The sequence below is a fragment of the Dipodomys spectabilis genome, unplaced genomic scaffold (genome assembly GCF_019054845.1).
Source record: "Dipodomys spectabilis isolate Male_0828 unplaced genomic scaffold, ASM1905484v1 ptg000036l, whole genome shotgun sequence".
Lineage (NCBI taxonomy): Eukaryota > Metazoa > Chordata > Mammalia > Rodentia > Heteromyidae > Dipodomys > Dipodomys spectabilis.
Window position 1 is genome coordinate 4748348 of NW_024870713.1, and position 16907 is coordinate 4765254.

Below are 16907 nucleotides of genomic sequence, written 5' to 3' on the forward strand. Positions count from 1 at the left end.
GGTTGGGGGGAGGAATTAGGGAGGTAGAGTGGGGGCGGGAAAGGATAATGGACAAACAAGGGAGGGGCTAATAATGCTCTACAAGAAATGTTCGCATTGTCTTACTCATGTAACTGTAACCCCTCTGTACAGCATTTTTTTTTGTCAGTTGTGGGGCCTGAACTCAGCCTATGTGCTCTCCCTCAGGTCTTCAGCTTAAGGCTAGCGCTCTACCGCTTGAACCATAGTGCCACTTCCAGCTTTTTCTGCTTATGTGGTGCTGAGGAATTGAATCCAGGGCCTCACTCTAGCACTGAGCCACCTTCCCAGCCCTTGTACAGCATCTTTACAATAAAATAATATTTCAAAAATAAGCATACTGCTCATCACAGTTAACAGAAAAAAATAAGGCATTTAGTTAGGAAAAAGAACTAGAATGAGAGCCAGAGATCCTTCCATCAGATAGTCCTCTCCACCTCCCCGGCAACTCCTGCCTCCTGCAGCCCTGGCTGGCGCTTCAGTCTGCCCCCAACATACTGCAGGCAGATGGACTACTGTTTGCAGCATCCCTTGCTTCATCAGCCACACTCCTGCCCGTCATTTCATCAACCATAACATGACTGAAGTCATTCACGGTGTGACAGTCTGCAGTCATGTTGCTATATAGCTTTTTACCCTCCATATAGATGTGCTGCCATTTGAGAGATTCTTAGAGGGAAGAAGGAATAAAAATAAATAAAGGTAAGACTTCAAATGTGTTTTACTTGAGTACTTTTCACTTTTTTTTTTTTTCATTGTGAGAAAAGATACTCTTATCAACATATTAAGTGTATAGCAGTGTTTAACTACCATCGCATCCAGGAGATCTCTAGTAATGCTTCATATTTAATAACTGACACTTCACACCTAGGGAGCAGGAACTCTTTAATCCCTTCTCCCCAGCCACTAGAAACAACCTCTCTGCTTCTTGCTGCTAGAGCCGCTCTTTTACATGGCTCGATCGTGGTTATGAAGTCTTTTAAAAAAAATACATTGCATTTAATACTTTTGTTATTGAATTTTGCATTCTAGGCTCTAGTGTTACTATACAATTGATTTTTAGATATACAAAATTTGGGGAAACAGAAACTCTTGATTTTTTCAAGTCCTCAGACATCACCCTCCATTGCTCTGCATTAAATTCCTATCCCCCTTATTATCATGATAGGCCCCTGACTTCCAAAGAATGACTTGGGCTTTTCCCCAAGGAATCTTCTCTGCTATTTGTTTTTCTAGTCAAGGATAGTGTTCACGTGTTTAAACAACCATGATTGATTGATATGCTAGTGTTTATTTAGCCAGTAAATGGCAGAATTTGGGCCATTGTGTTAAATCAAGCTGTATATTTGTATCCATATGTATGACTGACATTGAGCTTAGATTTCAGGGTATAAAGTGCATATATATAACCACATAACCACATAGTAAGCTATCCAGGAACTCACTATGTAGCCCAGGCTGGCCTTGAACTTGTAATCCTCCTGCCTGTACCTTCTGAGTGACCCATAGTAAGAAATATATATTACATAATAACCTCTGCCTACATACCTCCTGATAATTAAAGCAAACATTTCAGAAAATAATTGTTAACTTTCTAAATGTAATGCACCCAAGTGTGTTTGTCTAGGTGGCTATTCTTTTCAATTCAATTCTATTTGCCTAGTCTAGTTATTTAATTTAAAATGTTTGGTCGGAATATATTGAATTGACTTTACAAGTCAATAACAGGTCCTAATTAACAATCTGAAAAACATGCAATATGAAGTATGTTATTTGAGTTTGGTCCTGTAGGTATGAGAATCGAACCCGTGGCCACCACTTGCCAGACAAGCGTTCTACCACTGAGCTATACTTCCTGCTTTTGGGTATATATAGTTGAGATAAGGACTGGCTATCTTTGCCTGACGTGGACTTGAATCAGGAGCCTTTTCCTGTGCCTCCCAAGTATCTGAGATTACAGGCATGAATTGCCTCACTCAACTCACCTAAGATATTTCACACAAACAATTTTTTAAAAATACAAAAAAATTATGAGCATGATCTTGAATGCCATATTCAGAGCTTTTCTTAAAGATTATGCAATGCTTCTTATTTTCAAGTTGAACTTCAATTTACTCCTTAGGACTTACATTGGGTGTCAACAGAATATGATGCAATTCAGGTTAATTTTGGTGGAAATACTCTTTGAGTGATAATTAGCGGAGACAGGATGAAGGGTAAGAAAAGACAAGCCTGTCCAAATGCAAACAGATGAATGGCTCTGGGGTGGAATCCAAAATTTAGTTCATCAATTTATCAAGAAATTAGGATAATGTTTGTGGAATTACCAAAGTTTAGGAAATAATATCTGATAGATGCACTTTGTCCTTTTGGATTTTGTCCTACTCAATCGCTATTAAGATTTTTGACGTGTGATGTTCCTGATCATTTTTAACAACTTTCCATACATGTAACTCCATAAAGGGTATATAGTAATTATTTGAGTGTTTATTTTTGACATCAGAGATAAGGTCTCGCTACACAGCCAAGGCTAGACACAAATCTCCTACCTTCTGCTTCAGTTCCCTTAACTGCTGGGATTGCAGGCACTATATATTCATGTGCTATGATTTATCTAAGTGATAATTTGGTGCCCATCCTTCAGCACAGGGTGAGGAAGAGAACTTGATGCTGAGAGGCTCTCACATGACTCTAACAGCTTGTTCACTTTGTATTGCATTTGGATCTTGAGAGCAAGGAGAGTCTCTTCTCTGAATTTTTAGCATCCATTCAAGTGCCTGGCATGAGAGAAGTATTCACATACAGTACACATTCCCTCCACTGTGAACGAATATAGGACTAAATAGTCTCCAAGGAACTTTGTCAATATCTCTGACCTATACGAAGTAGCCCAATTCACTCTGCTCCCCAAGAAAGCCCTGCTCTTGACTTTAGCCCGCCTGATATTACTAACTTCAAACACAAATGTCCTTTGTGTCCTGGCTGAACCAGAAGTAGAATGTGGTGGTAACAGTGATCTCCAGTCTTGTAATGATGCAGTGTCTGCAGTCCAGGAAGAATCCCAGCCTCCACCTCAAGCACACTGTGCTGTCTCCAGCCTGCAATTTCCTGAGCAGCTCTCCATTGGTCCAAAGAGCCCCAGAGGGCTGGGAGGAAGCTTGTATTTATTCTGCAAGAGAGAAAGGCTACCCCAGACAGTGCTGAAGTTTTCAGAGACCAGTCCTGCTGTTAAGAAGTTTTGTGCAAAGCTGAGGAGTTCAATAACTTGCCAAAATGTGTAAAGGACTTGCAGCTTTGCCCCACTCATGCCTGGAAAGGTGAGAACCAAATGATTTTAGTTTAAGAGACAGAGGTATGGTGAGTTTTTACTTGAAGTCTATCACCTTAAGGTGAGAGAGGCACTGTGGTTTGTTACTAGATTGAGGTGCTTGATTGTGGGTTGGAATTGTCTCCTATCTGTAAACAATAAAGGTTTTGAAAGGTGTAAACTTGGAGACTGACACGGCATGAGGGATTCCATGCATCATTTACTGCTCAGAACAATATTCCAAGACTTTAGAATAGTCTAAAGGTACTTATTCAGAGTAAAAATAATGTACTTTTCCTCTTCCTCTTCCTTTTCTTTTTTATTCTTCATTTTGAGACAAGGTCTCACTCTACAGCCTTAGTCTGGCTAGGAGCTCACCATGTAGCCTAAGCTGGCCTAGAACTTTTGATCCTCCTGCTTTCAGTCCAAACTGTTGGGGTTACAGGTACATGCCACCATGGATGGCTTCAGAGTAAAAAAAATCTGTTTAAAAATGGAGATTCTAACAGCAAGCTAAATTAGAAGAATACTGTATCCAATCATTATTGTACAGTTCTGACCAATATATCTAACGTCTCCGATTCTAAGTTTCTTTATCCCTACAATGAGGGTATTTAAAAGTGTCTGCCTCACAGTCTGGATATTAGGAACAAGTGAATCTATGTATATAATACTCTCAAATGGTGACAGGTATTAAGGTCAGAGACTGGAGAAGAAAGCAGGTTTGCAATGAGCAAAGGGATTCCTCATTGTACTTTGCACTGTCGTTCTGTTACATAGAAGTCCTAAATTTGCTGAGTGAAAGTAAAAATCTTGGAATGCAATGTTTATTGATTAGCTAGAGTTTCTGGACAAATGGAGCTATCCTTCTGTTGCTCTCTGGCTGTACTTGAGCTGGAAAATACCTGGAGGAAATCTTAAGTAACTAAAAGTAAATAGAAGAAGAACAAATGTCTATTACAAAATTTAACCTACCAATCCTGCAGAGATAGGAATGTTTCTCCTTTTATTAAGAATGGATTTGATTAAATTTAGTTTGATCATTACTGAAAAAGTAAAAGAGATCCTTACACAATATAACTCTTATCCCTAAAGGCACTAGGAGTGTTGGTATAAGAAAGTCATAAATTATTATTTAGTGGGCCATCTGAACTTCTGTCTTTTGAAAACTTTAGTCTTCTTTCTGATGATTCACATCCTACTTCAAGACGATTTTTAATCAGATAACAATATAGCACTGTTTTCTTTTCCACAGCAGTGTTTTCTAGTGATTGCTAGACTCCAAGGAATCCTATTTCCTCCTTTAAAACCACAGATTATTTAAACAGATGCACATAAAGGAAGCTGGTACTAGTTAAATCATAATAGATGGTAACTACGGTCCTTGCTGTCCACTGGACCATCCATGGGGAGGAAGATGGGATTTAATACTGGGTACTGTTTATTGCTGCTCCTTTCTCTTACCTGCTGTATAGAAAGCCTGAGAAGCAGGCAGAGCACAGAGATCTGAAAGGTACCTAAATTTCCTTGAATATGAGGTGGTACAAAATGATTTCCATCTCAATATTTCTAACTAGGAGAATTTTCACAATGTTAGTGGATCCTTTCACTTACTTATTATTTGAAAGGATTGCACACTTACATATAGTAGATAAGTCTTTCCACATTAACTAGTGAATAATCAACTCAGGAATGATTGTAAGACCATCAGTCTGCCAAGAATTTTGGGACTGTATGACATACTGCTTGGCATTTAGTGAGCAATCGATGTTTGTTAAATTTTCATTATGATAAATGACAATATGTTCATTAGATTTAAAAAAGGAATTCTCTTTATAATGCAATATTATGTAACTTGCAATTTGACTCTTTAGCATAGCTTTCCGTTAGAAACTGATTTGTGCCAGGTGCCCGGGGCTCATGTCTGCACTCTTAGTTAATCACTGGTTTTGCCCTGTGTATTTTTGTAAACATGCCTGTTTACTAAGACCCACAAATGGGACATTGCCCAATTATTTCTAGTACTGTTTCATGTTTGGTTCTCTGGCAACGCTAATGTTGAATCACTTTATGAATCTATTTTTCTTTCTTTCAAGGAATCAGTGCCTAGGGCTGTACATATACTAAGCAAATGCTTTATCTTTGAGCTATACCCTAAGTTCCTTACGCTATGAGTCTGTTATTAACAGTAAACTCATATGCACTGTGGATTAGTAAATATTCATGCAGGATGTCAAAATAGGCTAAGAATCAAACTTTTATTTTTTAATTTATTTCTTTTACCATTTTTAAGGAGTTGTACAAAGGGGATTCAGGGGCTTCAGTTCAACATGTCAGTTTATGAGTATCATGCATCTTGACCAATGCCATGACTTTATCATTTTCCCCCACAGCTCCCATTTCAAGACTCCACACATTCTAGTAGTTAAATGAATCAATCTACTAAAAAATATCAACATCAAACTCTATTTTTTTTTTAGTTGTCATGTCCCTAATCCCACTGGCTCCTACCTATCTCTAAGTTACAAAAGGAATCTGGCTCTGCTTCAAAGCTTTTAAATTTCATATAGAGTAAATGAGGGCAACAAGTATGCATTGCAAAACAAATCAGTAGGTGTTTTGTTTTGTTCTGTTTGGTTGTTTTTTGTTTGTTTTTTGCTGGTCATGGAGCTCAAACTCTGGGCTTGGGTGCTGTCCTTGAGCTCCTATTTGCTCAAGGCTAGTGCTCTATCACTTGAGCCATGGTGACACTTCTAGCTTTTTTCATGATTAATTAGAGACAAGAGTCTCATGGACTTTCCTGCCCAGGCTGGCTTCAAACTGGAATCCTCAGATATCAGCCACCTGAGTAGTTAAGATTACAAGCATGAGCACCAGTGCTGGCACAAATCAGTTTTTAATGAAAAGCTATTCTAAAGAATCAATCTGCAACTTGTATCATATTGCATCATATAGAGAATTCTGTTTTGTTTTAATTAAATGGATATATTGTCATTTATCATAGTTAAAAGACTATTGGTTGGGAACGGTATGTAAATTTGTGTCCTGGAGCAAGTTACCTCACTTTCCTTAGACTCTATTTTCTAACTTAACAAGTGACATTGTATCACTGCTTTCTAATATCCTTCATAGCTGCAACCTAGCATAAGCGTGGTCAGACAAATGTATTTGATTTCACTGACACATGAGAGATATAACTGAAGGTGTTGCTTTTCTAATTTATTTTTCTCTGAAATTTTGGGATAAGAGTGGAATGAAGAACAACTATCTAGGGCCCAACACAGGACCTGCTAGCTAATTCTAGATGGGAAGAGGAAGGAGAAGGAATGCCTTTTAAGCCAACAAGACAAGGCTCAAGGTGCAAAGAAATGAAGGTGAGAGGGCACAGTTAGTTTGGCTGATGCTATGACATTAGGTACGGTCCCTGTCAACTTCAGAGACAGCCACACTTGGGCATAGCCTCCTGGATAGCCCATCCTGCCTATGACTCCATGGCGTCATGGTTTGACTGTGGCTTGGCCTTCAAAGATTATGTAGTGGCAGTTTGGTCCTCCACCATATGGTCATGTTTGTGGTATGAAACCTGAGGTAGAGATGGGGCTATGATCACTGTAAGAAAATACTCGAGATAATCAGATAACAGTTTAAGGTTTATTTGGACTCCTAGTTTGGGAAGTTCCATCCACATTTGACTGACTCCATTACTTTTGGGTCTAATACATCATGGTAGGAGTGTGTGGCAGAGCCAAACGGTGCACCTCGTCACTGAGGAACAAAGGAACAGATAAAGGGGGTAGGGTCTCATAGTCATCTTTTAGGGTAAGTCTCCAATTATGTAAAGATCTCCTAACAGCCCTTCCCTAGGGACCGAGACTTGAACAGAAACTTTTTAAGGCAAATTGTGAGCTGAGGATGGGTGGCTCAGGGAGGAAGGACTTGCCTGGCACGTGAGAGGCCTTGGGTGCTACAATGCATTACCACCACACCTGGTTGGTTGAAGGAAAAAAATGTGAAAGAAAACCTTCAGCATTTCTATAACTTCATTGGAAACACCTTTGGAATAAAGCATGTCTTATTTCTAATGATGTTCTGCCTTTGGCTACTGGTGAATGTTAGGAAATTGTACGGCTTTGGCTCTTTCTCATGGAGCTTACTATTACAACTGCTTTAGTGAATTACATTTTACATTGTACCTTGTTGTTCCTTTCCAATCATTCTTTCATTTAGTCTGGGCAATGTTGACTTACCAGATGCCAGTTCTAACTATTTTCAGATCCCAGAGGCTTACATTATGAAGGGTCTCTGAAAGGTTATCTAATTTGTTTCTCCTTCCCCAGCAAGAATTACACACTGTGGAATAGATGGTATCTAGGGAGAAAGTTTATTTATGTTTCTGGGGCAGGGCTAATGGCTTTTGTCTGTCCTGTTGGCCAGAAAGCAAAGGAACTAAACTGTAATTAATTCAGCCTGGACCAACCACTACTAACAGGAACCAGGATATGGCTGGAAGACAGGAGATAGCAGGTTCCTATCTCTTTTTTCCTTTAAAGTCTCCATCAGTTCTCAGATAACACTGAATCTGTACCATATTTTAAAGACTCAGTCACCCAGAGGATCAAGACAGTAAAATCTGGATTATTACTGACTGCCTGAGAAAGTTACTCCTACTTCATTTTAGGAATATAAAAGTGAATTCAGAGTCCATTTTTGCCTTCAGGAAAGAATAGTGGCCATAACTTCCCTCTATTATTTGCTACCTTTGAAAACTTGGGAAAGCCACAGAACCACTCTCTGAGCTTCACTTCCTCAGTGAGAATTTTTATCTTGTTGGAAAGAAGTGCCATAAAAATAAATTAAATAATGCATACAAGTGACTAGTTTTGCTAGCTGGGCCCTGAGTAATCTACTTTTTGAAGGTAATCAGAAAAATATCATTGAAGCCAGTCAATCAAACATCAAGACTTTTGATAAAATATATTTTTTCATATTTCTGCATCAAAACCTCATCTTTTATTTTTATAATGAAAATGAATCTGTATTTAGTGCAACACTTTTTTTTTTTTTACCATTTAATCTATCATTCCTTCAATATGTTTCACTTTTTAGAGAAAATGTGCTAACTCTTCCAAAACCATTAGAAGACTCATTAAAAACATAATTTATACTCAAAAATTTAGCAATAGAAGAAGTGGTGCTGTAGCTCAAGTGGTAGAGTGCTCGCCTTGAGCTGAAGAGCTGAGGGACAGCGCCCAGGCCCAGAGTTCAAGCCCCATGACCGACCAAAAAAAATTAGCAATAGACATTTAATACTACTAAATATACAGTACATATCCAAATATTTTCCATACCTTTTGTAGTTGGGATGATTGAATCACAATCCAAAATTTCACATTCTGAGATTGAGAATCTCTTAAATCCATGTGCCAGTACTGAATCAGGCTAGAATTCAGGGACTGGGTGTTGTCCCTTAGCTTTTCTGCTCAAGGCTAGCACCCTGTCACTTGAGCCACACCTTCACTTCCAAACTTTTGCTGGTTAATTAGAGGTAAGAGTCTCTCAGATTTATCTGCCTGGGATGACTTTGAACTGGAATCATCAGATCTCAGCCTTCTGAGTAGTTGAAGTTCAGGTGTGAGCCACAGGTACTTTGCTTCAGGTTTATTAATCTCTACTCTGTGTATCTGTGTATCTGTGTGTCTCTGTGTCTCTGTGTCTCTGTATCTCTCTCTATCTCTCTATAATACATCATATGTAAGAATGAGTACAGAAAGTTGTATAATACATAGGGAAATTCCTGGATAGAAGTAAGGTGTCCTGAGTCATAGACTTGGCTAAGAATATCAATAAGTGGCTCTCACCAGGCATTACTGTCTATGTTATATTATCCTCTACACTTCTTTCAGCTCTACCACCTTCTTATTCTGAATTTGGACATTACTTCTTTTCAGGATAGTCTCCATTTACATTTTAAGTTGGCATTTCATCCAAGTCAATGATAAAGGCCAAGGAACAAACTTCAATAGAAGCAGCGAGTTAAAAATATAGCTTTATACTAATTTTAATATCAATGAACTCAATTTAAAACCTCACATAGTAATTTCAGAAAAAAATGTTCCCAGTTTGTAAAGATGTATGAAGAAACTGTGGAATAAGACTGTATTTACTTTGGTGAATTTAATAAATGAAAAGAGTATTCTTGACACAAGAGGGTAAACCAAATCTAGCAGTCTTTTTTTTGGGGGGGGGCCCGGTCGTGGGGCCTGAACTCTGGGCCTGGGCACTGTCCCTCAGCTCTTCAGCTCAAGGCTAGCGCTCTACCACTTGAGCCACAGCACCACTTCTGGCTTTTTTCTTTTTGCTTATGTGGTGCTGAGGAATTGAACCCAGGGCCTCAAGCATGCAAGGCCAGCGCTCTACCACTGAGCCACCTTCCCAGCCCCAAATCTAGCAGTCTTTAACAATACTTTTCCTCCTCCTCTTCTTCTTCTTCTTCTTCCTCCTCCTCCTCTCCTTCCTTCTTCCCCATTTTATATTGAATTCTTTTCTTTTAAAAATTTTTTGTACATTTTTATTGTAAAAATACTGTACAGAGGGGTTACAGTTACATGAGCAAGGTAATGAGTACATTTCCTATAGAGCATTGTTGCCTCCTCCTTTGCCTCCTCCTTTGTTTTTCTCCTACCATATCCTTCTCTCCCACCTCCACAACTACGCCTCCCCACCTAAACTGTAAAGTTTGTTTTCAACATAGTGTCTTGTACATCTCATTGTTACAGTGGGTCAACCTGTATCCCTATTTAAGCATTTTGTTTTTTCCCTTCCCCTCACAGATTTAGAGAAGTATATATACAAGATGCAGGGCACTGATAACAAATACAGTGAAAACAGGAGTTATACCATTGGGGAGCAACATACAAAGAAACAAAAAATCGCATGGTACATTATAAATACATTAGAAACAATAGCAAGAAAGAAAAAAAACCTGTGTCTCTATCTTGGGTTTCATTTCGTTTAACATCATCTTATATGATCCTATGTACATAGCTTTTGACATTTTCTACTTGTTCTACACATGTACTAGTTATTGCAAATAAGTTGCTATTATAAAGGTGATGTACAGAGGGGTTACAGTTAAAGAGTGTCTTTCTTTTTGGACAATGTCATCCCTTCCCTCATTCTCATCCAGTTTTATTATACTTAAGTTTGGTCCACAGTTAACTTTGTTCTTTTGTTAAGAGTGTAAATATTCTGAGAATTAGGAGGCAAAAGTAAATCAAAGACGCAGACACATGTGACTTCCGAGGTGTGACGCCGCTGTGCCTCTACACTATGCCTCACTTTTCTGCAGCCCATGGACTGTGGCCCATGCATGTCATCTGAGCACCGCTCACAGAGAGACTTGTTCGCCTTACCAGTGAAGAGAGCCCATGTCTTAGGCCCAGATGGGAAGGGTCAGGCAGGTTTCCTAAGCTTTTATATCATTAACCAACTTTCATTTCCCAGTTGTGTAGATCCTAGAGGACTGACCATCCTTGGAAGTTCTACAAATTCAGATTCTGATGGCAGGAGTCCATGTTGGGTAACAATTGCCATTTCAAACCATAGTGCAGACACACGGCTTGCCTTTGGACCACATATTAGAAATTAGCTTTTTCTTAGAAAACCTGTAGGTACCATCAAGCTAATTACAGGAAGCATACAATTTCAAGACAAGTAATTCACATGCATCTCTGGGCTCATTTACTTGTATCATAGGTTCTCCTGGTAAGGGCAAATAGGGTACTTCTTAGCAAAGCATTCTACTTAGCCTTCCTTTACTCCTTCAAAATGGAAATATCTATATATCTCAAGCTTTAAGGCATTCAGCCAGACAGATTTTAAATATTTTGGACAGTAAGGACTTGATGAATATGTTGGCTCATTGACAGCGACAGGGGCTAGGCCTATCATTTCATTTTCCCCATGTCTTCCTTCCCAGCTGCTTTCCTGACACTTCTCAGAACAGCAACAAGCCCAGCTGGACACAGTCTCACTTGTAACCTTGAAGCTCTCTATACCCTAGAAAGATGCTAGAACTATCCCATTTGACTCAGAAGAGATGCTGTAACATAAAGTAAAGTGCTTGTGAGAATGTGCCATGCATGCTCAGCTCTGCAAGTGTTTATTATTAGTAATGAAGTGTAGGGAGCTATTTTGGTCAAGCTATTACTTTTTTCTAATATTTTTTTGTGCTGAACATCTGTTTCTTGATGAGGCCCTTGTCTATGGGATTCAAGAGCTTTAGGAAGAATCAAGATGTTCCATTAAGAAGTAGCTGTACTTTGGCAACTTATTTTAAATGATGGTTTACAAGAGAAGCGTGGGTCCATGGGAGTGTGGGACCAAATGACATAGACATTGGGGACTTTGTCAGAAGGTCTAGGGGTCTGGTGGTTTCTGAATTACAAAGTTCAAGAAACTTAAAGTTAGTTTCTCCATGTCCTACCTCCAAAACTAGCATGTCACCTGAACAGGCTCATATACCCTTGACTGCATACACACATTCCAGATGTTGTTGTTTGTGTGTGTGTGAGTGTGTGAGACTTAGGTAAAAATTGTTGAAATCAGATATTTATACAAACAACTGAAAGTGTGCCTGAACTTGGCAGGAAGGAATACATTTTCTTTCACAAGGATGAGTGTAAATTGCGAGGAACTTTTTCTTTCTCAGGCGCGTGTGTCTTTCTGTCATGTTTTGTATTTTACGTTGAATAAGAAAGGAAGCTTTTGGCACATCTCATATGCAATTCACTTCTGACACTGAATTTGAGTTTTTCACACCAAGAAATTCTCTACTTGTTACAGACATTCATCGGGCATCTATGTTACTTAGTTCATTTTCTACAGCTGTAACAGAATACTTGAGGCTAGGTGATTTATAAAAGAAAGAAATTAATTTTAAAAAAAGAGAAGGCAACAATGCTTGATAAGAAATGAATTCATTACCTTACTCATGTAACTGTAACCCCTCTGTACAGTATTTTCACAATAAAAAACTTATAAAAAAAAGAAATTAATTTCAACTCAGAGTTTTGGAGGCTGAGAAATCTAGGAACATGATTTTCACATTTCATGCGGCCTTATAACTTGGAGGTTCAGTTAAAAAAAAAAAAAAGAACCTGCATGGAAGAGCTAAAACCAGGAGTGACAATCTTAATCTGTAACAAGCTGCTTCATAGTAACTAATCTAGTCCCGAGAGAGCTGTATTAATCCTTCGTCATGACTTAATTGCCTCATCAGGATTTCTATACTTCTCAGCACTATTATTATACTAGGGATCAAATTTCAATATAACTTTTGCAGAGCTCAAACTACATTGAAACCAGTGCAGCACCTTATGAATCAGCTAAATTCTAACACGATTGGGAGTTAAAGTCAAACTCTACAGGCTAGGGATTCAATCCCACAAAACTGGTCCTCCTTCAGCTGCTAATTGTAAGTTTTACTATAAACAGAGCTTTCCCGTGAGTCTTTCTATGAGCTCAATATTTGTATATAATGGCTTATAAAATTGAGGGAAATATTTACATGCTTATCATAAAGGATATTACCAAGATTAAAGATGAAGAGATAGATAAAGAGATGCACCTGTCAAAGTAGGAGTTTTCATGACATAGATGGGTGCACCTCTTCCTCACCCCCATCCCCCACACTGAGAGCATGATATGTCATTATTGAACTGCCTAGAAGGTCTCTGAAACTTGTCCTTCAGAGAATTGTTTGGAAGCTTCATCATGTCATTAGTTTTCTATCATCATAACAAATACCAAAGACAAATCAACTTGTAAAGGGAGAAGAGTTACTTTCACTCGCACTTATACACAGTCCAGTCTATGATCCATGGGCCTCATTGCTTTCGGCTTATGGTAAAGTAGCCCATCATAGCAAGGTATAAATAGTAGAGCAAAAGTTCTCACCTAATGTATATGATGAGAGAGAGGGGTGGGGGATAGGGAGGAGGGGGGGTGGGAGGAAGGGGAAGGAGAAAAGGAAGGGCAAGAGGAGGAGGAGGACAAGGAGGAGGAGGAGGACCATCAGTGACATAAACCTCCATCTCAGCTATGGCTTCTAAAGCTCCCATCACCTCCCAATAGTGTTGTGGGTGGGAGGCCAAAACCTTACATGGGCCTTTGGGAGGCAACTACACCAATCATATAAGTACGATTGATTATTATTAACTCAATGTCTACCTTTGCTTCCCCCTCCCACCTTCTAAATGGATGGGAAATGGGGCTGAAAGTTCCAAGTTTCTAAGTATGACTTTGTCTTTCTGGCAATCATGCCACTATCCAGGATGCTAGCAAGTGTCTTCTTATAACAACAACAACAAAAAAGATGTTCCTATCACTCAGGAAATTCCAAGGGTTTTCAGAAGCCTGTGTCAACAACCAGAATCCAAAACCAAATGTAAGAACATCTCTATTACTCCGGAAATTATAAACTTTTTAAGGGCTATAGGCCAGGAACATTCCTTACTATGCCATGGTCTAATTCTTGTTCCCTGGCCATGAACCTCTTACAGTAAAATAATTGCAAAAGCAAGATACTGGCACTCTACTAAGATCACATTTCATTTTTAATGACTAACTCAATCCATCATCATATTATATGGAAATGCCATTCGAGTTTGCATACACCCACTTGATACTATCAGGGTTCCAAAAGCAAGAGGAGTCTCAGAAGCATATGGATTTATGCTTTCTGGAATCTGTCCTATTTGGGCTATGAGATATCATCTCTTACTCTGAGATTCTTTTGAAGTCGTAACATGATATTAAATTTCCTTCATTTCAAACTCCTTTATTTCTTTGTCTCAACTACTATTCCCCCCTCTTCCCTTACATCTAAAGTTCTTTTTGTTGTTGGTGATGTTGGTTGTGGGGCCTGAACTCTGGGCCTGGGTGCTGTCCTTCCGCTCTTCAGCTCAAGGCTAGTGCTCTACCACTTGAGCCATAACTCCACTTCCAGCTTTTTTCTGCTTATTCAGGGCTGAAGAATTGAATTCAGGGCCTTATGCATGCAAGGCAAGCACTGTACCACTGAGCCACCTTCCCAGCCCTCAAGTTCTTTTTTATTTTTTGTTCTTATTTTGGGAAAGGGATACTAGTTTGCACACCATTTTATTTTTAGCCCAGAAAGATCCTCCTCATCAGCTCACTTCCATTCATACATAGGTGCAGACCTACTGGCTTCCTTTTATCACTACACGCTATAGTTACAATCACTTTTTTGTTGTTGTTGTTAGTCATGGGGCTTGAACTCTGGGCCTTGGTGCTGTCCTTCAGCTCTTCAGCTCAAGGCTAGTGCTCTACCACTTGAGCCACAGCGCCACTTCTTGTTTTCTGGTGGTTAATTGGAGATAAGAATCTCACGGACTTTCCTGCCTGGGCTGGCTTTGAAGCACGATCCTCAGATCTCAGCCTCCTGAGTAGCTAGGACTACAGGCGTGAGCCACCGGCACCTAGTGCTACAATCACTCTTAACCTCAATTTTACCAAACTGGATGAGAGCAGAGTCCCTTCAGTCTGTGGAACCACCAGTATTCCCAGCATTACATTTGTATCTCAACTCTGTTGATCATCTCATGAAGTAAGTGGGAAAAAATGTGAGGCGATAAGGGGAAAAAAGTGCAAAGCATAAAGGCATAGAGCATTCTTCCCACTTCTTCCCCCCAGAATAATATACAATTCAATTGCTGGTCCCATTTGGTTATCTTTCTTTGGTTGTACTATCTTCCAACAAGATGCCATTCATTCATCTTGGATCCATTATCTCCTCTCTCTCCTTTACTCCCATTCATGTTGAGGGTAAGGACATGCTTCTGAGGGTGTGTAAGCCCCCCTTTCATGCATTTATCTCCACCACCTCCCTTCCATTTTAGATAACCAATGCTTCAACTACTTGGTCCCCTTCCCCATTTAGAGAATGATATCTCTCTGCAAATTGTTGGGCATTTTTGGTGACAAGGTGTATTCCTTTTTCTGAAGAAATGACAGTCAACGATCCAAATCTGCATCACCTCTACTCCAGGGCTTTTGTAGAACTCTGAACTTAACATCTAACAACAGGACAGCAAAGCCCAATCCAGATTCTGTGTCTTTCCTATTTGCAACCCTCAAGGTTAGCAGCTTTATTCTCACCTGCCAACTACGTTCAGAACCTTCCCACCAAAGAATCCGCTGGCAGTTCTGCCTCTTTTGCTGACAAGCAGAAAAAGCTCATTGTGTCTTAAAACAAACAAAACAATGTGCACAGATTTAGTCCCTTGCTGTAATGCTGTCATGTCCTCTCATTTGATGAATGCAGGCAGTCACCACTAATGAGAACATCACCACCCTAACCTAGAAATAGAACATGTCACTGCCATCTGATCCCTCTTAGTATCTTCTCTCTCAGTAATCAAATAATATCCATTATTTATTTATTTAATTTTTATCATCTTCAAGTAGTTATAGAAAGGAGTTGTCATTTAACACAGCAGCTTATGAATGCAATGTGTCTTGATCAATGTCTCCCCTTTCAACATTGTCACCCATCCCTCTCCAACCCACCCCTTCCCTCACACTGGTTAATTTTGTAGGATATATGTTGAATACTTGATTACCTTCTCCCCTTCTTCTCCTCTTCATTCCTCTACCTCTTTCCCCACGGCCCCATTTGACTCCTTTCAAGTAACTGCTTCCTGGTGTTTATTTTGTTGAACTTTGACTTCGCCTTTTTAAGGAATTACACTATTTGAGTTCTCACTTGAATCTACCCTATTTCAGCTAAAACACACAATTTGAGGGAGCTACTATTATTCTTCAGTCTCCTCAGTGTGTAAGAGCTACAGGGCAGACTGTATGTCTGGCTCGAAGGAAAGGAAGGGATGTTCTGGCTGTGCTAAGGAGAACTCTCCAGGAGTGAAACCTTTTCACATGCATAGACTTCTCTGTAAAGCTTAAAAAATACCTTAGGAAAATGTGAACTCCCATGTTAAATTTTAAGAACTTCTGGAGAGATAGGAGAATGAAAAGTAGAAGGCTTTGGGATCCAAACAAATGCCCTCTTCTTCCTTACAGCATTCATCTCCAAATATCACCCCTTCTGGGAAGCTTTTTGTAATTCCCCTCCCCCAGGGAGAAGTTATCCCTCCATTCTCTGAACTGTAACCAAACATTTTTTTACTTAAAATCTTTATTTTTCTTGTAAGTGATATTACTATTTTTTTCTTTTCTGAGACAGGGTATCATTATGTAGTCCAAACTGGCCTTAAATTTGGAGTCTTCCTGCCTCAGTCTCCTGAGTGTTGGGATTATAACCATATACCACCATACTCAGCTCATGTCTTACACTATTTTCCTCAGATTCAACTTTGCTTGGGTACTTGGTATTGCACAACTTGATTTTTTATCAAACCCTGCAACAGAGACATTGTCACTTTATTAGTGACTAAAGGAAGTAACTTCAGATCAGGAATCATTTCTTACTAACTTTGTGAAGTATCACCATAGTACCTAGTAGATAATAAAACAAAAATATTTCACTTTTTGCTCATTTGAA

The 16907-nt window shown here is 39.3% G+C and overlaps 1 protein-coding gene across 1 annotated transcript in view; it reads left to right on the top strand.

Moving 5' to 3' along the window:
• Window positions 1–3179: 3179 nt before the first annotated feature.
• Rgs5 (regulator of G protein signaling 5) overlaps window positions 3180–16907 on the top strand; it is a 46631-nt gene continuing 32903 nt past the window's right edge. The window contains exon 1 of the mRNA XM_042677332.1: window positions 3180–3335. Coding sequence (XP_042533266.1) covers window positions 3292–3335 — 44 coding nt within the window. The 5' untranslated portion in view covers window positions 3180–3291. The remainder of the gene's footprint in view (window positions 3336–16907) is intronic.